Source organism: Amblyomma americanum, chromosome 1 (assembly GCF_052857255.1).
Source record: "Amblyomma americanum isolate KBUSLIRL-KWMA chromosome 1, ASM5285725v1, whole genome shotgun sequence".
Taxonomy (NCBI): Eukaryota; Metazoa; Arthropoda; class Arachnida; order Ixodida; family Ixodidae; genus Amblyomma; species Amblyomma americanum.
This window is the reverse complement of record NC_135497.1, coordinates 363,621,218-363,644,004: the sequence shown is the minus strand read 5'-3', so window position 1 is coordinate 363,644,004 and position 22,787 is coordinate 363,621,218. Positions and strand designations below refer to the sequence as shown.

At 46.8% G+C, this 22,787-nt stretch overlaps 2 protein-coding genes across 4 annotated transcripts in view; one reads left to right on the top strand and one right to left on the bottom strand.

The window, feature by feature from the left end:
* Positions 1 to 306: 306 nt before the first annotated feature.
* On the bottom strand, positions 307 to 4,672 carry LOC144100938 (endothelin-converting enzyme-like 1). The gene is made up of 2 exons (XM_077633865.1): positions 4,267 to 4,672; positions 307 to 2,445 (listed from the first exon to the last, which is right to left on the bottom strand). The coding sequence occupies exons 1-2, from the start codon at positions 4,570 to 4,572 to the stop codon at positions 409 to 411; spliced, it is 2,343 nt and encodes a 780-aa protein (XP_077489991.1). The 5' UTR covers positions 4,573 to 4,672; the 3' UTR covers positions 307 to 408.
* A 3,809-nt stretch (positions 4,673 to 8,481) lies between these two features.
* The window catches only part of LOC144115628 (uncharacterized), a 64,118-nt gene continuing 49,812 nt past the window's right edge, over positions 8,482 to 22,787 (top strand). The window contains exons 1-2 of one of the 3 annotated variants that reach the window (XR_013311476.1): positions 8,482 to 8,893; positions 11,113 to 11,198. Coding sequence is in view for 1 of the 3 variants with exons in the window: in XM_077650053.1 (XP_077506179.1) it covers positions 8,871 to 8,893; positions 11,113 to 11,198 (109 nt within the window). In the remaining 2 variants the exon portion in view is untranslated. The remainder of the gene's footprint in view (positions 8,894 to 11,112; positions 11,199 to 22,787) is intronic. The other 2 variants (XR_013311477.1, XM_077650053.1) reach the window with 2 other exon arrangements.

Below are 22,787 nucleotides of genomic sequence, written 5' to 3'. Positions count from 1 at the left end.
TACCAGCATTTTTTTGCTATTTAGTGCGACACGCGGAACCGATCGCCCAAGGTTTCTCACTGCGCACCTTCTACCCCAGTTGTAGTGTATGGATAGTATGTATATGGAAGCGCACAGCAGCTGATAATGGGCAGGTGGCGCTTAAGAAAACGCGTTCAGAACGGTTACCAAGGCCTACATTATGTCAGCAGCTATGTTATTCACATCATCTCCATCCATCTCACATCAATGTTTTATCCTTCATTCGCTGCCGTTATTCATTCTTTTGCAGAATGACGCGTGGCGCCGTTCATTGAACACATATCACACAGTGGGGACCGCCGGTTTACTGAACCACAGATGCTTTGTGCAAAAAAAAACGCAACAAACAAGCGGGGACTGCATGTTCAATGGGCGCCCGTTCCGAACTTAATGCTGATTTGGAGTCTCGCACTTGAAGGCCGCCGTGAACTCCGACAAGGTCATGACCGGCTCGTTACAGCGTCGGCTTGCATCTCCGTACAGCTCATCCACGTAGTCACCGCTAGAGCAGAGCGCGTAGCAGGAGGCCACGAAGAAAAGTCGATCCTGAGCTCGGCTCGACTCTCTCGAGGACGGGCCGCTCGGGTGTCGCAGAGTGCCCAGTCTGTAGGCATTTAGGGCGGCCAAGAGAGCCTTGGCGTCCACGTGGTGCGGGGACCACTCCGACGGCGACTCGGCAGGGAGACTTTCGTTGCGATGTAGCATGGGTGACGGTTGCCGGCGGCGGCTGCGCTTGCCGTACATGGGATCTTGGAAAACGCTTCTGAGGATTTCATCCGCAATGAGGCGCCCGGCGCCGCCGTAGTTGACAGCTGGCGGCAGGTCCGGGTGGTAAAGCGGGAAGACAGAGTAGTCGTTAGAAACGGTCAGTGGGCCATGAACGCTCCACCGATTCATGAGCACGGATCCTGGCTTGAGGACATTTGTCAGATTCCGCTGTTGTAGCCGCCATCGCGCGCTCATCAGGTTCAGCCAGTAGGTGAAAAAGCTGGCTCCTGGCGTAGGTTGAGGGAGCACGCTGGCTAAGAAGCTCCACATGGCGTCGTTGCCTTGTGCCCGGACATCGAGCACGGACCTGCTGTGGCGCATCACGATTTCAGCGAGGATGTCTCTTACATCCTCGACGAGGGTCTGGAATCCTCGGTTCGAGGAAAACAGGCTGAGCCACGCGACGCCCACGCTGTCTTCGATCTGCACAAGGCAGCGCCGTGAGTGCACTGATGTAGGAAGGCCCATCAGTTCCAGGGTAAGGTCCGCTATTTGCTGGTCGGCCATCCAACCTAACTCGTGAACTACGCGAAGGCCGAGGCTCAGCGTTAGCGCCTCCCGCATCTCTGACTTGAGACCAAGCAAGTAAACAACTGCCCGGAGAAGGCCAGGGTTTTCAACCTGCACGATGTCGTTGGACGAAAACTGCTGCGCCCAGATGAAGTGCTCGTTGAGGAGCAACAGCAGGCGTCCGGCGGCGATTCCGGGAGTCGTCGTTTTGGTCAGGTTTCGGATAGACATACGCAGAGTTCTGTGTTCAGGCTCAGCCATTGCCGGCCCCAGAACTGCTAGCGTCAAACGGTTCATTGCCTCGATGACAGTGACGAGATCGTCGGCTTGCGATTCAGTTACGTCAAAGAGCAGGAGCATGCTGCGGACGTACTGCTGGTACCTAACCGACTGTGCCGATCTCCTTGGCTGGCCGGCGAATGCACGCATGGAAGCGATCCACGCGCGGAATGCGGCACTGTGTCCAATTTTGAGCACTGGGTCTCCAGTGACCTTGCGAGAGGGTCTCAGGTCAAGTGTCACTTGGAACCACAAGTGCAGATTCCAATTTCCCGAGAGGTCCAGCAGTATCTCCAGCAGGTCCCACCGTGATGTCATAGGCCATGGTAGATGGTGGTCGGCCATGAACATTTTCAGCCTGTGCAGGCTGCTCTCAGACGGCTCAATGCATGACTTCGCCAACTCGACTACCTTTTCTTCGACGATGGAAGCCACGGAATGCGCGGGACTCTGCTTGCGGATGTCCCGGGGAGCCCACTCGATGGTGTTGAGTGCGCGGCCGTACATCAAGTCTTCAGCGGCGTCTAGAACGGAAAGCATACGGTGGTCTTGCTTCCAGCCGTCGCAGACAAAGCGGTACAAGTTTTTGCACGGGTCTTGGGAGCGGTTCAAAGATGTCTCAATGGCAGCCATGTACATCCTGCAGGCCGCACTCTCGCACCCGGAGAAGAGCGGTAGGCGAGCATCGTCGATGTATCCAGTTCCGGAGGTGGCGTGGAACAGGTGGCGGTAGCGCACGCGAATCCACACCGCCGACACCAAGTAGATAAACAGTGCGACAGAGCAGAAGCCGGCTGTTGCGATAAGAACCTTCTTGAACCTCGGGTTCATGTGCCAGCCAACCTGGCGAACAGCCACACTGTCTACCTGCGCACACGAAGGGGAAAACGAAAACGTCATCCTTCATTGTCGCGTTCAGGTTCTCATATAAAATGTTACGGTGTGGGATGCCACGGGGTGGCCACGGGCCCGCCCAGAGAAATATAGCAGCAGTACGGAGGAGAGCCGGCGAAGCACGACCGGCGGCGGCCAAGCTTTCTCGTTCTATCTCCCTCGTGCTAGAGCCGCGCGCTCGCCGCTCGCGCTCGCTCTCCGCCTCTTCTTTTATTCCCGTATCAATATATAGAGAGAGCGGAAACACGCTCACCGCTGGCGCGGGATCAGCTAATGTAGTACACTTGACGGGGGCCAGTACTAAACGCGCAAGTAATTTCTTGGGCGTGTTATTTAAAAGCATTTCTCCTTTTTACATTATGCAGGTAGCAGGGCGCCTTGACATCGCGGATGGGCTGAACCAGAAAAGCGGGCTAGTTGGTCGCCAAAGCTTAGACACGTATGGTTGCGTCAGATAAGCAGTACAGAGCGAGGAACGTTTACACATGGGACGAGACGAATACTTCATTCTTGTTCAGTGTCTGTATTCCACATTCCTTACTGCGCTTCTTTGACGCATTGGCACGTCCGCGAGCGCCTAGATTTGCCTGTTTCGCTGCGATGGGCTCGCTTTTCGCGCTGTTTCGGCACTGCAGGCACGCACTGCGGCTCTCCTTTCGGCTAAAAAGAGCAGCCTTTTCTCTGTTTCCTCTCCATGGCGTTCAAAGACGCAGCTGGGTGAACGCAAAGTTGATATGCGCGGTCTCCGGGAAGAGCGTGTCAATTCATTCAGAGTATCCACTTTTCTCGTTAGAAATGTTGCAGTAACGATACAGATGGCAAACGATCATATGTAAATTCGTGCTCGGGCTCATTTGCTTGGCTGCCTTAAAAATACTGCTCGCAGTGTGTCAGACTTCTGAGTATAGAGTACCGTCCTTTAGTGGACAGCTATAGATATGAGCTGGCTGCCGTGAGAAACGTTCAGAAATAGAAAGTGAAGCTGGTTACGGACGGCGACTGATTTATTTTGTTCTGTTTTCTTGAAGTAATATGAAATTGCTGCGATCAAACAGCAATAAAAAACGAAATTTGGCGGCAGGTGTTCGTTGGTGCGCTTGGTCTGCTAGATTTGTGCGGCGCGCAAGAATTCAGGAAATCGCGCAATGTCTAACGAAAGGTGCGATTTTCAAAGAATTTCTTTTCCTCAGGTGTGCTGGATTTAGTTGTAAAACGGCTGTCCTAGTGCTTCGAGTTTTCCCTAGTGAAATGCTATCGTATAATAACAAATGCACCTTAACAACTGCTGTTCCGCTACTGGCATGAGCAGCGACGCCGCACTTAAGGCTACAAAAATGACTTTTTTGGTTTTGATGGCCCTGGTAAGTAGTGCGACTTAGCGTAAATACAACGTAGGCTGTAGTTTATGTGTGCTATACTATAAGACCTGTCCTACAATGCATCAACAGAGAGCGAGACAGAGACAAAGCATTAAACGGAAACTGAACCGGTTTCATAATTCGATGATTTGTTACTATCGCCATAGACAACGTGGATTCAGTTTGTGAGAGGATATGTTTTACCTCAGCCGAGAAGACCTCTAGGAAGACTGAGTGCCAAGACGCGGACCTCACGGAAATTCCTCCAATACTTAAAACTTCACCTTAGCGATATGTATGGCGGCTAAGTGTTTAGCTTGCCCATGACGCTTCCGTGAATGTCTTGAACTTGACCTACAAATACGGACTGCACATGGAGCTAATCCTATCGAGCAGCTGTTCGCCTACCTCGGCGGCGCCAGCGAGAGGTCCATACCTGTGGCCCCAATCCCAGTTCCGGCAGCTCCGTTGTTTGGGACGAAGCGTCAGCGGTGGTCACCGCCCTCGCAGCGAACGCCCGCTGGGCGGCACGCCTCATCTCCAGCAACTCGGACATCTCTGTGAAGTCAATGCGCTTAAAGCCAGGCCGTCTTAGCAGGTAGAGAAGCCTCTTGCCGTCGCTGATGTGCCCGGGATCCGAGTTAGAGGAACCGCTCGAGGTGCTGCTGCAGCAAGAGCTCTCCTCTGCACCGGCTGCCGCTGCGTTCCTACCTCTGACCGCGCCGTCTGCAGGTCGCCACATCGCTGCGGTCGCTGTACCCGAGTGAGAGTGCGACTCAGCTGCTCGTGTGCTCGTGAAGCCTCGGCTGCTGCTGCCCGGTCCGCTCACTCGGGGTGCGACCGCCGTCGGGGCTGCTGCTGGTGCTGCTGCGGCGCGCGCCACGTTCGGTATGCCGCGCGTAGCACCCGCTCTCCTGCGACGCGACCAGCTTCTTTTTCTTCGTTAGTGTGAACGGTCGATGCACGCGGCGGCGAAATTGTGGGCATACGGATATAATCAAGATGCGAAAGTGACTGCTGTGCCATTCTTATCAGGCGCAAGATAGTAACACCGCCGTCTGAACGGTGCTTTCTTTTTCGTTACACGCCGTGAGGGTGAGTACCGAGTGCGCATTATACCCAGCCCCGAAAATACGACCACGGTATCCCTATATCCCTCACCGGTTGATATGGTAAACAAGCAATGCGCAGTTCTCTGGGAGTGCGCGGCCATTATCGACGTTTTGTAAAATATTACTCCATAAGGTCTCCGAGCCCGTAACCCGCCTTACAAAAGACAAGCCTTTTCCTTGAAGCCAGTAACAAAAAAGGGTTTTCGCAAAATCGAGACGTCCAGGATCTGCTGCCAGTCTCTCCTGCTCTGAGCGACAGAATGAGACCCGCTGGGCTTTGTCTGCTGGGCTTAAGTGCTGGTGTACACGCACCCTGTACGGACGCCATCCTTTAATCTGAAGTGCTCGGCTCACCGTCGATGGGGCTACGCCGAAAAGAAGCCCAGCAAGGGTGCATGTCTTACGAGGGTTGGTTTCAAAGACCCCCTCAACCGCATCACCGATTCCACGGTGTCCCTTTCCTTTATCTTTTCTTGCTTGCCTATTCACGGATCCAGTGTCTTCAAACTTATGGCGCCATTCCGAAACGGCTGTGTGAGACGGTGGCTGCCGACGAAACCGCACCATAAATTGTTTGCATTGAGTTTCTCTCAATTAGCCACACCACTGCCGCAACTTTCTCTTTCGCACTGTAAGTTGGCATACCGCAGCTCAACACACAACACAGTGCAACGAAGACGTCTAAACAGCAGGGAAGAATAAAAAGTTCGCAGCACACAACGAAATTAAACGAGAACAGCAGCTCAGGACTTCGTGGTGTCACCCTCCGATGCTTTCAGAGAGTCCCGAAAGCAGACGAAGTGAGCTGAATTGGATAAGCCACTCGGCAGAAGAAGAGATCAAACAATATTCCTATTAAGGTAAAGCCTCTTTAAATCAGTTGTTTTGATATTTTTCCGCTCAATTAGCCGAAAATGTTGTAAGCGCTTCAGTTGAAGCAGATTGATTGATTGTAAAACATTTTATTCGCCGGGAAGAGCTTGGCAAGAGGTCGCGTTAAGTGGTCGAGAGTACATAGCCCTCGACGACTTTGTGAGCCCACTCCACCGCCAAAACTTGCGTTCTGGGGTCAGAGCTAGCCAGCACGGTCTCCCACCGCTCGAGAGAAGGAGCTGTAACTAGATCACCCGGAGGTGGCTCTATTTTGCAGTCCCACAGGATGTGATCGTAGGTAGCACGTTGGCCACAGTGTTTGCAGTTTGGGTTGTAAAGATCTGGATAAATGTGCGCGAGGAGTGATGGGGTGCGTATCGATCTCGTCTGTAGACGACGCCACGTAACCTCTTGTTCTTTAGTAAGTCTTTTGTCTGGAGGGGGGAAAATTCTCCTCTCTAGTTTAAAATGATTGGTGAGATCATGATATGTGATCATTGAGTCCTTCGTGAAATTCAGGGAGCCAGACTCATCCACTGCCCGGTCGACGAAACCTCGGGCTTTATTGTGGGCTGCCTCGTTCCCCGGATTCACCGAATGGGCTGGGACCCATATCAATTCGGAATAATTTGGTGAGAATTTGGTTGCGTTAAGGATTCTAAGGGAGGTGTTTGTAATTCGCCCTTTAGCGAAATTATTGATACCCATTTTGGAATCGCTGAGGATGATGCTCCCTTGGGTATGTGCTAGGGCAAGGGCTATAGCCGCCTCTTCTGCCGTTTCAGAGGATTTCGTTTTGATTGTCGCCGAGACGATGTGGTCACCATTCTCGTTCACAACCACAACTGCAAAGGCATTGGTATTTTTGTATTCTGCCGCATCTACATAAAGTGTTGCAGCGCACTGTCTGTATTTCTTATGTAAGGCTTTGGCTCGTGCTTGTCTTCTACCCTCATGGTGTAAGGGGTGCATGTTTTTGGGGAGTGGTTTGATTAGTAGGGCCGTCCTATAGGCGCGGGGTAAGTCTACTTTAGCATCGTTATTCGTAGGTTGAAAGTTAATTCCGAGCCTGGTAAGAATACTCCTGCCAGTTCTGGAATTGGCTAATCGCGCTGTTTGAGCCATTAAATGGGCTTCTTTCAGTTCATTGTAGGTGTTATGTATTCCTAACCTCATAAGCCTTTCGGTTGAGGCATTTAGTGGGAGTCCTAACGCAGCCTTATAGGCCTGCCGTATCATGCTATCTAATTTGTCCTTTTCTGCTTTCGAAAATTTCAGATAAGGGGTGGCATAGAGTATCCTGCTCAGCGCAAAGGCCTGCACTAGGCGGCATAAATCCACGGAGCTGTGCTGACGTGTCTCGCATGGGCTCCCGCCTCGAAGCCACTTTTCGGCAGAAAGAGTCAGCCTTCGGGCTCGAATATTTTGGACGACATCCGGGCCATTGTCCAGCGCCTGCTGCAGCCGGATTTTGCCAATCTACGGACACCTAGGCATATTGCCGGCTGACTGCCGGCCTAGCCATCGAGCTCGACCTAGCTCGTCACCTCTCCGCCGGGAACTGAGCGCCCAGGGACCCGCACAGATGGAGTACGCCGTGGAAGGCGAGAAAATATCACCGTCGGAGCTCGAGGCCGGAAAATGGGAAACCATTCTTCGTTACCGCGACCGACAACGAGGCCTGAAGAATAAAGGGCCCGCATCAACCGACGACGAGCCTGCGCAGGGGCACGGCCAAGGCAAGTCTAATTCCAATTTTCCATCGCGAAAGAACGGGAAGAAGCTACTTGCACTCAGCAAGAAAGCCCTTCTCCCGCGCTTACCGACCGACGACTACAAAATCGTCTGCCGACCACAAGGTTGGAATCTGAGGGACTTTGCGCCCGGACTACTACTATTCTGCGCCTGCGAGGTGGCCAGGCTGCCGTATGATACGGTGAAGAATGAAGACATTATCAGAGTCAATACGGCCAACAACACCTTTACGCTATGCACGCCCGCTATGCAGACGCGAATGCCGAACGGCATATTCAAAGGGCCCGCGCTCCTTGCAACGCTCGCCTCGGCGGCCTAGTCGTGACGCTTTCCGCTGCCGAAAACAGATGGCGCCACTGCCGGTTCTCAGCGAAAAAGCGTCGTCTGCGGGTTTTGGCTCGCCGATCTCTCGTAGACGCTTACGTTTTCGCATCATGTGCGCCTGAACTAAGTAAGTACCATTGTCAAACTTGCTACGATACAAAAGTTACCATAATACGCAAGCTCTGTGTGCAGTTTCACCGCAAACGAGCCAGCGGTTGAGGCGGGGAAATTTTTGAAAGTGTCAGCGATAAAAACGCACAATACTGTATGTATCTTTTAAAAGATTAATTACTCCATTTTCCACATCCAATGTGCCCAGTATGCCCCACAAATGCTCCTGAGTAACGTTGTCATAGGCTCCCCTAATATCCGGAAATGCTAGCCATAAGGGCCTGTGTTCTTTTTCCGCAATTTCTATACACTGTGTCAATGAAAATAGATTGTCCTCCAACCTCCTTTGTTTCTGGAACCCATTCTGTAGTTCCCCTAACACCCCCTCGTTCTCCACCCAAGCCTGCAGTCTATCCTTTATAATCTGCATCACCACCTAGCGGCCAGTCTGCGCAATGTCGAGGCAATCTCGGGGCCCATTGAAATCGAGAAGACGCTTCTGGCATGTTCTTCCCAAACAAGCAAGTAGTTTGCGCAGGAAAATTTTTCACAACCCAGACATATAAATACAAACACGAGTCACGGGCAGGTGGCGCGAGTCGTTGTAAAATTTCAAGGGTTCATGCTTAGCCATTTATCCACTTATCTACTGGTGACGTGTGACATAGTTGCGGCGGCATTGGTCAAAATAGGGTGTGAACTGCGATTGGTTGTTTTGCGTAACGTTCGGACGTCGGCGGCGTCGGTTGAAGACGTTGCAAGCTACAAGCGCAAGCGCGTCAAACTCAAAATGGTTCGTCTGTGTATTCACACTCGGCGGTAATGAGCTGTCGCTGGAAATCCTGTTCTGCCTTACGGAAGCACGATGGCAGAACAGCACGCCAGGCTGTGAGTATCCTAATGCGTTATCATGCCGCTGTGTTACCCGCGATACATTAGTGGTGCGGGGAGTCTACTTCTGTTAGACTCATCTATATTCTGTGTAACCTGCGAAGATAAATTCTTGTGACCCGTCGGTTATTCAGTAGTTATTTCATGGCGGTGGCCGGTGGTGGTGTTGGGGCGCAGGATCATCTCGGCTGTCACTCCGCCAGTATCTTATAGCCAGGGTGGAATGTATGTCCTACTACTGGCTTAGAAGGGAAGTATTTTGTCATAACTGCGAAAGTAGCATCGTTACCATTCATCGCTTGGTTTGGACCTTCACGAACGAAGCTGTCCAGTGGCATGTATTCCGTCAGCTCAGTTGTGTAGCAATATCCCACGCTCATCACTGCAAGTTCTTTCATCATGTCTCATTGCATGCAGGTATTGTCGAAAATGTGCACGCATTGCACGACCGACCTGGCTGTGGGGGGATGGAGGCGGCGACCTCTGATGTTTGTACAACGGTTGTGAAACACGCGTGGCTTAATTATTACTGCCTGTTTCTTATTGAATTTTGTTTACAGCCTCGACTTAGCGAAAGTACTGCTTGTCGCCCAAATTAAAGCATATAGACTGTTGCGACGCTAAACGCGCACCGTAAAGTGCTTCCCTCTTTTAAACCCCTTGCTTATTCGAGCTGGAATTTGACGCAGAGATGGCATACGACACTCTTGCTTTTTCAGTACCAAGTTTGGGTGATGTACTTTCCTGATTTGGTCAGAATTAATCATAAATCCGCGTTGTTTGCAGCATTGGCGACCCATAACAAGCAGCTTTCTGAATAGTATCATGTTCTGAATGTGGAAGTGTGGGTGTTCGTAGTGCAGGCAGAAGAAAAATAATGTAGCGGCAGCTTTAACAATTTTTCGATTTATACATTTTGCCTTCAAAAAGTCGTGGAAATATTTCGCCTCATGTGCGTGGCAGAATACCTTTTACAAATATCTTGTTAACATAGCTTATTGCAAATAATATCTTAAATATAAATAAATAATAAATTTAAATAAATATCTTATTGTAAGTAATCTTCCAAACCTGAAGAAATCTGGCACTTGGTTACTGTGAGCACTGATTTAGACACAGCAACCTCCTTCGAAAGCTGTTCAAAGTGCCTCTTTTTCGCCATTTCTTGAGAAAGTAACTAAACAGTAATACTGAAGTACTTTGCAGTTCCCTAATGAGGCTGTAGAAGCAGCACATTTTTTACATGCAGTGGAGAAAACTGTTGAATGTACTCAGGGTTTGAGTAGGATACTGCAAGAATCCTGTATTTGGTTGTAAGCATTGCAACTGAAGCTGTTTTACTGCAGCAGAGTTAAAAGTGAAATGCAATCAACTTAACATGTTAGCGCTGAAGGGAAGTGCAATTTTATGGCTGGCACGCGTGCTGCACAGAACATACACACTGTTGTTCTAGCAGTTCTGCAATATCCCTTAAAGATCCTTGCATTCCTTCTATAGTATTAGGTTCAAGAATAGAAATCAGTCCTATCAAAAGTGTGCCAGATGTGCATCTGCACCTTTTAGCATTGTACGCCAACTTGTAATTACTGCTCTGCTACTGAGGTGGATAACTAGAGCATCTAGTCCAATTTCAACTTCTGCTGATAACTTCTGCCCATTACAAGCTGCAGCGGTACATTGTATGGACCGAAGTAGTGTGGTAACGGTGTGCACAGAGGGCAGAACGCTCGCCTAGATTACCCAAGCTATGTGCTCTTGGCTCCAAAAGCAGGTGCTAAAGCCGGGGTGCCTTGCAAGGCAAGAAGTGACGATGGAACCTCGTGACTGCAGCTAAGCATGCTCACATCCAGCGCATTTTGAACCTAGGTCGGTGTAATATAACGACTCCTTCCCGAATCAATGCCTTTTTGAATGTCACACCCTTTGGCATTCACTGAAGCGACGCCACTCCCTAGGCTTCAGCCAGTAACGAACAGTGAACGTAGGCGTCACTTCAGCTAATGGTGAAAGATGGGAAATTCAAAATGGCATGTAATCAGTTACAGAATCGTTATATTATACTGGCCCAGGCGTTGTGCGTAGGATTTGTGCGCAGTCCGGAGCACCTCCAGAGCGTGTGCAGCTTAGGCGTTGTAGACAAGTGTTTTGCCCTCTGTATGCGCTTGCCTGTGATTAACTGGCTTTAGGTCAATAAAGGCTTTCTTTATTGCTAACAGGATGGCAGATAAACCTGTCCTTGATGGCTCAACTACCCGGAATGCCAGGAAGGACCACAAACTGTTCATATGCAGCGGTTTAGAAGGTAATTACTTGCACTATGTCACATGTACAGTTCCTCTCTGGCATAGTCGAACTGCTTTGCATTTCATGGCCTTCCACACAATTGTACATTTACATCACGGTAATGTTTAAGCATTATCTGTTAAAGCACAATGGAGTTACTGGTTGTGACAGGTCGAAATTACTGTAGTGTCTTGCTATAGGAAGTGGCTTTTCATCACTTCTAATGAGCCAAAAAATTCAGGAGCTTCATTGTTGTAAGAAACAGTTTTAAAATGCTGCTGTAGCAAACTAAATAACACTAGACAGCCAAAGTAAGTGACAGCCATCACATATTCACTGTATGCGACTGCTTGCAGTGAAAGAGAACAGCTGTTTTGTGGAACACATTGTATTATTATTGCTAATATTAGTGGTAATAGTAGTAGTTGGTTGTACTAATTAAAGCAGAAGAGCCGCTGCAGTGGTTCACTGGTTATGGTGCTAATATCATTATAGCTAACGATAGCATGAAAGCTGTTGATATCATGCACTAATAGAGAGTATTAATTTACCTGCGCGTGGCGTATAATAGCCTTAGTTGCTTATGCACCACAAAAACGCAGTGCAGCACAGCATGATGCAGTGATACGAATGCAACCAAAAAATTTTGATTTTCAGCCACCAGTGGCTCAGTGTTATGGTGCTCAGCTGCTGGCCCGAAAGATGCGAGTTTGATGCCGGCCAGCACGGTGGTCGCATTTTGATGGAGGTGAAACGCTGGAGGCTTGTGTACTGTGCTTTGTCAGTGCACGTTAAAAGATCCCCAGGTAGTCGAAATTATCCAAAGCCTTCTACTACAGCGTCATCTCATAGCCTGAGTCGCTTTGGGACGTTAAACCTCATAAAACCAAACAAAACCAAATTTCGATTTGAGTGTGCACACTATTCTTTTTCTTTTTTTTCCTTGGTGCTATCTATGGCCTTCCCTAAGCACATGAAAGCATTTGAATAAATTGCTTGTAAATTTTGGATGCTGAATTTTAAATGAAAGTTAAATCATGGGAGTAATTTCTCATTGACATCCCCCTGAGCGAACTCATATGGCTACAGAGGAAATTTGCTGCACGGCCTTAAGTTATCACATATGTGGAGAAAAGAGGTACAAAGAAAAAAAATTTAGAAATCTGTATAGCTTTTCATTTTAGCAGTACGGCTGCGCTTGGGTGGGTGTTAATCAGCAATTATTCACTCGGTTGAAATCAACTCCACTCTGAGGAATGTCTCCAAACAGACTGAATGAATGTCTAATGTTAAATGCCTGCAATATTTTGATGGAAGCTTTGACATTGAACTTTCCTCATTACTACCTGTTGGAAACTTGCATTGCCTGCCTTTTGGCTTCCTACCAATTTGTCTCCTAACATTTTTACTGTATTCCTCACTTCATTAGTGCTGTTTTAGCCCGCACACTCTGTCCATAAGTTTTTGCACACAATGGGTGCCATGTACCCAATATGTCTTGTGCATTTCATTCATCAGGAGTAGATAATTGAGACATACTGAAATATTGAAAGCAGCTGTGCCCTTTCTTGAATGGGTGGTTCAATACTGTCTTTTCCGACGTGACTTTTCAGTAACTGTACTTGCTGATGAACCAAAAAATAGAGCTGGTCGCATATTCAGGAGGAAGCGGCACTAACTTGGGCTACATCATATTGTTTCCCAAAATGTTATGCAACAGCCGTAATGAGTGGTGCAGGCTATGGTGCTAAATGTTCTATTTGAAGCTACTTGTTTAGTACTGCGCGAACGCTACACAGAGGCAGCAGTTGTAGTTACTTTTTATGGTACAGCCTTGTTCAAAACTATTCAAACCATAGGGTCTACCTTTAAGCCATGTAGTTTGGCATTAAGGCATACCAGAAGTCTCAATCTGAGGGTAAGAAAGGCCGGTCTCCTCATTCATGTTGACTTTGCAAGCTTCAGGGGTGTAGCAAACACTTGCCCATACAGCTTAGAATCAAACTCTGTGGCCTGAAAAGTTGTAACTAAGGCTGCATATTATTAGGTTGGGACTCTGTAGATTCTGAGGTGAGCCGCACTCCAGTCCAGGTATATGGTACATCCCGCTCTTTATTTATGAATGTCCACTAGCAGACAGTGCCCTAGAGCAGTGAAAACTGTGTATTTATTTCATTTTCAAACCTCCAGTTTCAGTGCCTTCAGTGTGACCGGTTTTGTAAGGAAACTTGTTTCCTTTTGCAAAAAATAAAATTTTCTTTTTTTTTTCTATGTTTACTCTTGCCCGATTTGTATTCAATTTTTTATGCCTCATTGCTGGTTTTCTAAGGTGCTAAAAAATTAACATAATAAAAACATGATTGAAATCAATTTTAAACCAGTTGGTTCTAGTTATATTGTAGAAACCTTCTTTTCTTTCTTTACTAGGTATGCAAAAGTTTAAGAGCACAGTAGTTTAGGCTGAGCTGTTTTGGCAGGTTTGTCAGCTGTACTTGATACAAAGTATGATCACTCGCATTATTTGTATGAAATGTACTTAGTGGTTGCATGGACTCTGTTATCCATGCACTTTTGTTTTATAGTGTCAGCATCATGTTTATTTCTCATGTTTCCTCCTTTATTACCCTGTCTTTACTATGCCATATCGTATCTACATAGTACTAAAATTTATTTGCAGCTCGGCACTGGGCAGTCCAACTACAGAAAGCCTTTATTGTAACAAAGTTGCCTTGTGTACGGTATTCAAGTCTTGACTGTAGTGTTTCCGTTTAGATCAGATTATTTGAAATTTCTTGGCAGCAGTCTCTGATTGTTATGAATGGGGAACTGACAACACCTTACAAGCCTATATAGAAAAGAACAAGTGGTGTTTTCTTTCCTCTTTTCAATCCAGGGATGACAAGTAATGCTATAATAGTAGTGGTGTGTTGAATATTCGGAATTCTCTAATATATAATTGAATACAGTCGTGCCCCGTTAATACGACCCCCGATAATATAGACGTCTTGAATTATGGACAGTTTTTCTCGGGACCAAGCTTTTTCAATGCATTTACGCCTCGTTAATATGGAAACTCTTTGTCCGGACATTGTACAGGACAAAAATGCATGAAGCCCATTGGGACCCATGTATTTCTGTCCCATTAATATGGACATAGATGAGAACAAATCCCAAGTGCCTCTGCCAGATGTTCTGGTCCGTGTATTTTGAATTCAGAACACCAGTAAAAAAAAACGTGCGAAAGTGTAAATGCCGTAGTAAGGGCCTTATTGTGCGTGTGTGGTTTCATGCTTTACAGCGGCAAGGTGCCCAGTCAACACACATTGCATGAATGGCTGCGAAAAAGCTTTCTGCTCGCTACGTTGAAAACCACATTCAACAGCTGTCAGCCAAGCGAGTCGAGAGTTTGTGGGTTGTGAACAGCTGCAGTAGGAGGTACATTATCACACCAAGAGGCGGCATAATGCATCTCATGGGTCACAAGGCACTCCCAACAGGTTAAAACCTGCACCGTATGATTTCAATGCTAATGAAGATCCTACGAATCGCCTTTAGGTTCCATTATTGCCTGATTTCTCCTTCACTGTCTGCCAGTGTGCTCAGAAGCAGTTCGTAATCAGAAATCATTTTGTTTAAAGAACTTTTTTAATTTTTCTTCATGATTCATTATTATGGATGATTCGCTTTATGGACACTTGCTCGGGAACCAGAGCGTCCCTACTAACGAGGCACTACTGTATCCTCATATTTGATTCACTGAAAGAATCAAATGTTGCACATTCACAATTATTTAGAATGAATTTAATATGCTGTCATGCTCTCGAGTACTTCGTGAATAATTCACACGAAGTTCGTGTATGGCACGCTGTAGTTTCCTATAAAACTATTTCAAAAAGAGGGTCTACTCCAATGCCACGCAGCATGCTGCCGCAATTGGTCTGCGCGGAATGGAGGGTTCAGCTTCCCTATGTGGTCCGTTTATGTGGCAGCTTTCGTAATGCTCATGCATGGCCCCCAGGATTGAGCGATGTGGTAGTGATCAGGCAGGTTTAGCATACTGTGCTTTGATGCCCGATCTTGGAGGCCATGGCTCTATGTAGCTCTCGCCCCTCTCATCTACTGAAATGTGGCGCCGGCTATTTGTTTCCGTCATGAGTAGCAAATGTTACATTATATTCTGTACATATCACAAGACAGTCATAGATAGTATACTGACCTAGTGCTGCATGCCCAATAGTGGAAATCAGTGTTGCGTGTTGACAACCATAGCTATAGTTCCATGATTTACAGCATCATACCAGAGCACCGACACTAGCTCTTTGCTGTTTCGTACGATTATTGGTTTGGTATGAATTCGATTTGTATTCAAATCAGTTCTATCAATTTCGAATTGTATTCAATTCGTATTCAAGCCAGTTTCTAGCTACACTATTTGCATTTGATTTGGTTACAAAGATACACTATTCGTATTCGATTCGGTTTTAAAAAGTACTATGTATGCCTCTATACAATAGTCAAACCAAAACCATTGTGCAGTGCAAGCTTTGTTGGCCTATGTAGCTTGTCGTGGTAATAGCTACTAGTGATAGAGGAGGGGCACAAAGTCATCGCATATGGATGCTGCCTGCTTATGATCATTAGCGCGATTTAAGCTTGGTCTCTTCAAATATGCAGGGATAAAAGTAGAAGAATGAAATGAGGAAAAAGGGCGGTATAGGAGGAAAGAGGAACTGCATACACATTTGGTCCATCGGTTTGCATTGAAGGGCAAGTTTGGGGAATGTTAATCCACCTTTTTTTTGCATGTTCCTGGCAAAAGGAATTATAGGCATACATATAAAGCCGGAACTCCAAACACACTTGCATTACGCGTCACCGCGCCAGTAGTCCCGCGCATCAGCCAGAACCAGTCTGCGCATACGCGCAGCGTCAGACGCGAGCAGCGTGAGCCCCGACGCTCCGATCTGTTCCTGCCAGATATTTGGCGCGCACGCGTGTGCACACATAGTTTCCGGCGCACTGACGGATCGTTAGACTTCCGGAGCGAGACCAAGCACAGTGTTCTGGCAACCTGCCCGCTCATTCGGCTTATTGTTCGACAGTGTAGTTCGGCAAAGATGGGGGCGATGCTGGACAAAAAAGTATTGATTTCTGAAGTGGAAAAGCGGCCATCTTTATGGCTGGCAAGCCATACGATTCGATGCGAGCATAGAGTGAACGAGAGTCGATGGCGCTGCAGGTTGTGCAAGAGCAGATAGCTGATCACATTGAAAAGGCATGCTGAATTATTTGTGTACTAAATACATTCTACACATTTTAAAATCACTTTATTACTCTAATTACTGCCTCTCACCACTCTTGGCAGTCAAACTGCTTCTAGAAACGTCGCCATAGTGCGTGAGTCTATGCGTGCCCATACGCGAGCGGCGCGAGCCAGTTAGGTGCGTACCTCTCTCGACGTGGCGGAGCGCTCAACGCGCCAGCTCCCCACAGGGGGGCGTCTGCAACTTGCAGGCGTTGTTGAGTGGCGACACCATGGGTTCCCGAGCATCCGCAGGGATATCCCCGCAGGGGATGATGGTGAACAGTGCATCACCACGGACCCGAGCACCCGCGCCTCGCCGTGTGTGGCATCGCCGTGTCCGGGGAAAAGGGGATCCTGGTGGTTGAGCCGATGCTGAGCGTTTGGACCTTTAAGGCCCCTCGGCAGAGGCAACACACCACTTTGGCCCCAGATTCCTGTAGACGGCACCTCCGGCCTGACACGACCAAGGGAAATCGGCAGTCGCCTTTTCCTGTCCTCCTCTACATCTTTTACTTTCCTATCTTCTTTCTGACTACTGTCCTGTCTCCTCGTTGTTTCTTGGTTTTTTCATTTCTTCATGGGCGCCTAGGGTGAACCTTGTGTGGCGAATTACCCTGGGTTTCATCATATTTGGTTATAGTTGAGGTGTACAGCTGGCGTGGGCAGGACTTGCGTGCAAGTTGCTGTCCTGTCCCCTTGTTGGTCTCCGTGGTGGGTGGCTGGCACCGTGGCTGAAAAGTAAATTTTTTAATGGCTTCCCTCCATTCCCAACCTGATCGCTCTCTAAAAAGAGGGCGGAACAATGAAGATTTTTTTCAAAAAAGAAAAGTGTCATTCCCAAAATTTCATGTCATTCACAGCAAAGCAGAAAAACAACAAGCAAGACTGATTTCCCCATTCTTGGTAGCAAAGTGCCTGACAGATACCTTGGGGTTTGGGTACAAGGTATCAAAAATGGCTAGTGGCGACTTACTGCTCGAAATACGTGACACCGTCCAGCACTCGAAACATGCAAACATTGTATCGATAGGAGAGATTCCTGTCTCCATCACATCACACCGATCTTTGAACACAGTCCGAGGCGTCATATCAGAAATTGATTTTGTTCACCTCTCTGAAAAAGAAATGCTTGAAGGCCTTGCCGACCAAGATGTCATAAATGTTCAGCGGATAAAGATCCGGAAGGATAACAAAGAAATAGATACGAAACACATGATCCTCACTTTCAACACCAGCGCACTACCTGAGAGCATTGAAGTCGGGTACCTGAAAATAAATGTAAGGCCATATATACCCAACCCACGCAGATGTTTCAATTGCCAGAGGTTCGGCCACGGCTCACAGAGTTGTCGCGGCCGCAAAACTTGCGCGAAATGCTCCTCGAAGGACCACCAGTCAGATGAATGTGTTGCTGCCCCGCGGTGCACAAATTGTGAGGGAGACCATGCTGCATACTCCAGGGCTTGTCTGTCCTGGAAAAAAGAAAAAGAAATAATTACTCTGAAAACCACTGAAAAGATTTCTTTCAAGGAAGCGAGAAGGCGATACGCCGAAACAAACCGATTCTCCTTCACTGCGAAAACAACCTTCGCCGATGTGGTGCGTGGGTGCGGCGCACCATACCAGGCTTCGGCACCTGTCCAGGCCGCACGCAGTGGGCCTATGGCAGGGCCATCCGCGCCCCCTGGTGGAGTAGCTGATACTACTCCGCCAACCCCAAAGCAGGCTACGCAGACCCCCGGGTCAGCGGGCCTCAAGACCTCTTCCCACAGGTCGAGGTCTAACTCAAAAGTCAGCGTGCATCCTGCACGGTCGTCCAGCGCCTCTGCTGAGGCGATGGACACGACCCAGGGCAGCCCCGTGCCGTTCACTTCGGACGGACGGCGGATGTCTTTGGATTGATCAAAAAAATGTGATGCTCTGAGTCAAGGGGCCAAATCAAAGTTAATCTAATTTTATCTGCACACACGCACACAACATTAAGATGGCTTTCATAATACACTGGAACTGCAGAGGTCTCGTAAATAACTATAACGACATAAAAGACATTTTAAACCCAATTTCTCCTATTGCTTTATGTGTGCAGGAAACCAATGTAGGCCCTCAGCACACAAAGGTGCTAAAGAAGTATACTGTCTTCCGCCGTGACCGAGAGGGGGCGAGCAGACTCTCGGGAGGCGTAGGAATCATTGTGCAACCTGGCGTAGCAGCTAGCGAGATCAAACTACGTTCGAAGCCGTAGCAGCCACCATGGTTGGTTACAAAACCATTACAATTTGTAGCGCATATCTTCAACCACATCTCGAAGTAAGACAGCATGAATTAGAGAGCCTTTTGCAACAGTTACCGGAGCCATCCTTGATAGTTGGCGATTTTAATGCACACTCTTGTTTCTGGGGCAGTGAGAAAACCGATAGTAGAGGTCAGGTTATTGAGGATTTTATACTATCCAACAATATTTGTTTATTGAACACCGGTCAACCTACTTATTGCTCCCCTAGTTTAGGAAAAATGAGTGTTTTAGATTTGTCTTTTAGCTCTCCTTAAGTTTTTAACGATTTTAAATGGGATGTCTTAGACAACCCGTACGGAAGCGATCATCTCCCTGTTAAAATCTGCCTGTCATCCCCACCATCAGTCACCCAGACAAAACCACGATGTTGGAAGCTCAATTTAGCGGACTGGCAGCTGTTTAGAACAGCAGCCACGTTAGAAAATATTACGCTAGAAAATCTTAATGTAAATAAAATAAATGAAAAGTTCACAAATTGCATTCTTTCTGCCGCACGCTTGGCTATCCCCCAATCTTCAGGAATAGTACAACGCAACCATAAAATGTGGTGGACACGAGATTGCAAAGAAGGAAAAAAACAACAAAATAAAGCTTGGGGTATATTTCGCCGATACCCCACACAGGAGAACCTTATAAACTTTAAAAAAGCAGGAGCAAAAGCGCGGTACATACGTCGAAATACCGAAAAATCATCCTGCCAGCGTTTCATTTCCTCGATAAACAGCCAAGTCTCTTCGAAAAAAATGTGGGAGGCAGTGCACAAAATGGATGGTCACTACTCTCCATTCACAGTTCCTCTTCTGACAGCCCCTGGTGTACAGACAAATATAAAAGAACAAGCAGACATATTAGGCGAACATTTTTCTACTGTATCTAGTTCCTCTAATTATACAGAATCATTTTTAAAATATAAAAACACAGCCGAAAAAGAAAGACTGCCGATAAAGGGCAGTGCTCACGAAGCATATAATAGCCCATTTACACTACAAGAAATTAACAGTGTACTTTCTCCGGGTAAACAGACTGCACCAGGACCAGATGAAGTCCATTACGAAATGCTTGCCCACTTGTCCGAACATGCTGTAGACTCGCTTCTGAAATTTTTCATCAAAATATGGTTATCAGGAGAGATTCCAGAGGCATGGAAAAAAGCCATTATTGTACCGTTGTTGAAGCCGGGAAAAATACCTACCTCCCCTGGCAATTACAGACCTATAGCCCTAACAAGCGTACTTGCCAAATCTTTCGAAAGTGTCCTTAACATTAGATGAATGTTTATATTACAGTCCCGTGATCTTCTTGACATCCATCAGTATGGGTTTAAAAAGGTGTGCTCTACAACCGACCATCTAGTCCGCCTAGAGAACACATTCCGAGAAGCATTTATACACAAGCAACACTGCCTTGCGGTCTTTTTCGATTTAGAGAAAGCCTATGACACCACATGGAGGTTTGGCATACTGCGGGACCTTGGAGACCTCGGAATCCATGGTAGAATGCTAAAATGCTTGAGTGACTTTTTGACCAACCGTTCATTTCAAGTACGCCTGGGTGCCACTCTTTCTAAGAATTTCATTCAAGAGAATGGCGTGCCTCAGGGGTGCATTTTAGCACCACGCTTTTTATAGTAAAAATGAATTCCCTAGCAAAAATAATCCCATAGTCATCATGTATTCTGTCTACGTCGACGATCGCCAGATTGCTTGCACATCCTCTAGCGTTACATCGTGTGAGAGGCAAATACAGATGACAGTAAATAAACTAACAACATGGGCAGACAGAAACGGTTTCAAGTTTTCCACGCAAAAGTCAGTAGCTGTTTTTTTTTTGCTTAGAAGAGGACTGCACACTGATCCCTCCTTGTATTTAAATGAAGTCCCACTACCAATTAAAGATGAGCACAAATTTCTAGGAATGACTTATGACAAAAAGCTCACATTCCTACCACACATAAACATACTCAAAAAGAAAGCTTCTAAATCTCTGAATATATTAACTGTACTTTCACGAAAACATTGGGGTTCCGATAGGACTTGTCTTTTACGGATTCATCGCTCTGTTGTACGTTCTACATTAGATTACGGATGCATAGTTTATGGATCAGTGAGGCAATCGTACCTTAAACGGCTAGACCCAGTACACAATTTAGGCTTGCGTCATTCCACCGGTGCATAAAGGACGTCGCCGATAAACAGTCTTTATGTGGAAGCCAACGAGCCATCGCTTACAGAGAGAAGAACAATGCTCACTTGCTCGTACGTTTTAAAAATCCGTTCACTACCTAAACATATTTGTCACCAAATAGTCACAAAGTGCCCATCTAGAACACTATTTAACAACAAACCATTAGCTATAAGGCCACTTCTCCTGCGTTTTGAAGATATGTGCAAAAACCTCGGCGTAATGGATGCATTACCTGGCGTTGCTCGAAGACGTGGTCCACTGCCTCCATGGTTCAATTTTCCTCTAATCTGTGACCTCACTATTGCACATTTCCGTAAAATGCGAACTCCACTGCAACATATATTACAACAATTCCGTGCCCTTGAAGAAAAATACAGTAGTTTTACAGAATTTTATACTGATGGATCAAAAACAGATGGTTGCGTAGGAAGCGCAGTGGTGCGAGGAAATTCGGAGCAAATAGTAAGACTACCACAGTGTTCCTACATCTTCACCACGGAGTGCTACGCAGTATGGATGACCATAGAAAAAATTCTAAGTGAGAACCTCAAAAATGCTGTTATTTACACAGACTCCTTAAGTGTACTTAGAGCTCTCCATTCTCAAAATGCAAGCTCCCCTCTGCTTGGTGACATCATACACAACATAGTAACTGGCACAGCTCAAGGACAAAATATAAAACTGTGCTGGGTCCCGAGTCATGCGGAAATAAAAGGCAATGAGAGAGCAGATGTGTGTGCTGGTAAAGCTCGTGGCAAGGAAATAATGAAAGTAAATATGCCGTTTAGTAATTGCATGAAATTAGTAGCAAGGAAACTAAGAAAAAAATGGCAGTCGGTTTGGAACAATGAGGTCAAAAATAAACTACACTTGGTAAAACCAGTTTTAGGTGAATTTAAGTCTTGTGTGCACCAAGAACGTTTCAAGGAAGTGATCTTATGCCGTCTCCGAATAGGCCACACGCACCTTACGCACAACTTCCTACTAACAAAACAAGACAAACCTGTTTGCCAAGAATGTGGAGATGAACTCACGGTTAACCACATTTTATTCTCTTGTGTGGAACTGGAAGAACTAAGTAAAACGTATTTTGCTGAATTTTATAATAAATGCATTCCTTTTCATCCCGCACTGCTTTTAGGAGACGATGCAATTGTTAGTATATCATGTGTTTTTAGCTTTCTTAACGAAACGGGATTTCTCAAGAGGCTCTAAATTTTTACCCGCTGGTTTGTTTGAATTTTAGTACACCTCAGCCAATTTCTCAGGCCTGAGAAGAAAGCTGAGGCTTTTATTTTGATTGGTTGGGAGCCTCGATATCCTTCCGCAGCCAAGGAAGGCTACTGAGGTTACCCGGCCCTCTTTAAAGCTTTTACTTGTAGCCAGTTATAAAATTTGTGTATGTGTTCACTGGGTAATATTAATGTTTGAGGGCCGCTAGAGCAAGGATTATTCTTGCATTTCTACAATATTCAACAAAAAACTTTTCCTATACCTTGTTCTTGGCGCATGATGGCCTCAGTTGCCTATGTGCCATAAAACACAACACAACACAACTCAACGCTCCAGCGCATGGCACGACACCCCGGAAGTGTGATTAGAGTTGGGCCTCCAATGCTTTACTCCTTAAGGGTACATCAAGGCATATACCAAAAGATGTGAGACTGGCAGCAGACACAAATGCTGTTCAGGTGCTGCTTGCATGCTTTTTGCATCTCGTATAAAATGATGTTGCATTGCCTGCACTTGCTTGCTGCAATATTTGTTAAGGTGTTTGTGGAATGTTGCAGAATTTTTCCAGAATGCTATAGCTATCCATAGCCATT

Excerpts from the sequence above, each read along its gene's own strand:
- LOC144100938 (XM_077633865.1), bottom strand. The coding sequence starts at position 4,572 with ATGTGGCGACCTGCAGACGGCGCGGTCAGAGGTAGGAACGCAGCGGCA. Across the intron at positions 2,446-4,266 it reads AACTGGGATTGGGGCCACAG|GTAGACAGTGTGGCTGTTCG; the intron begins GTATGGACCTCT and ends TCGTGTGCGCAG.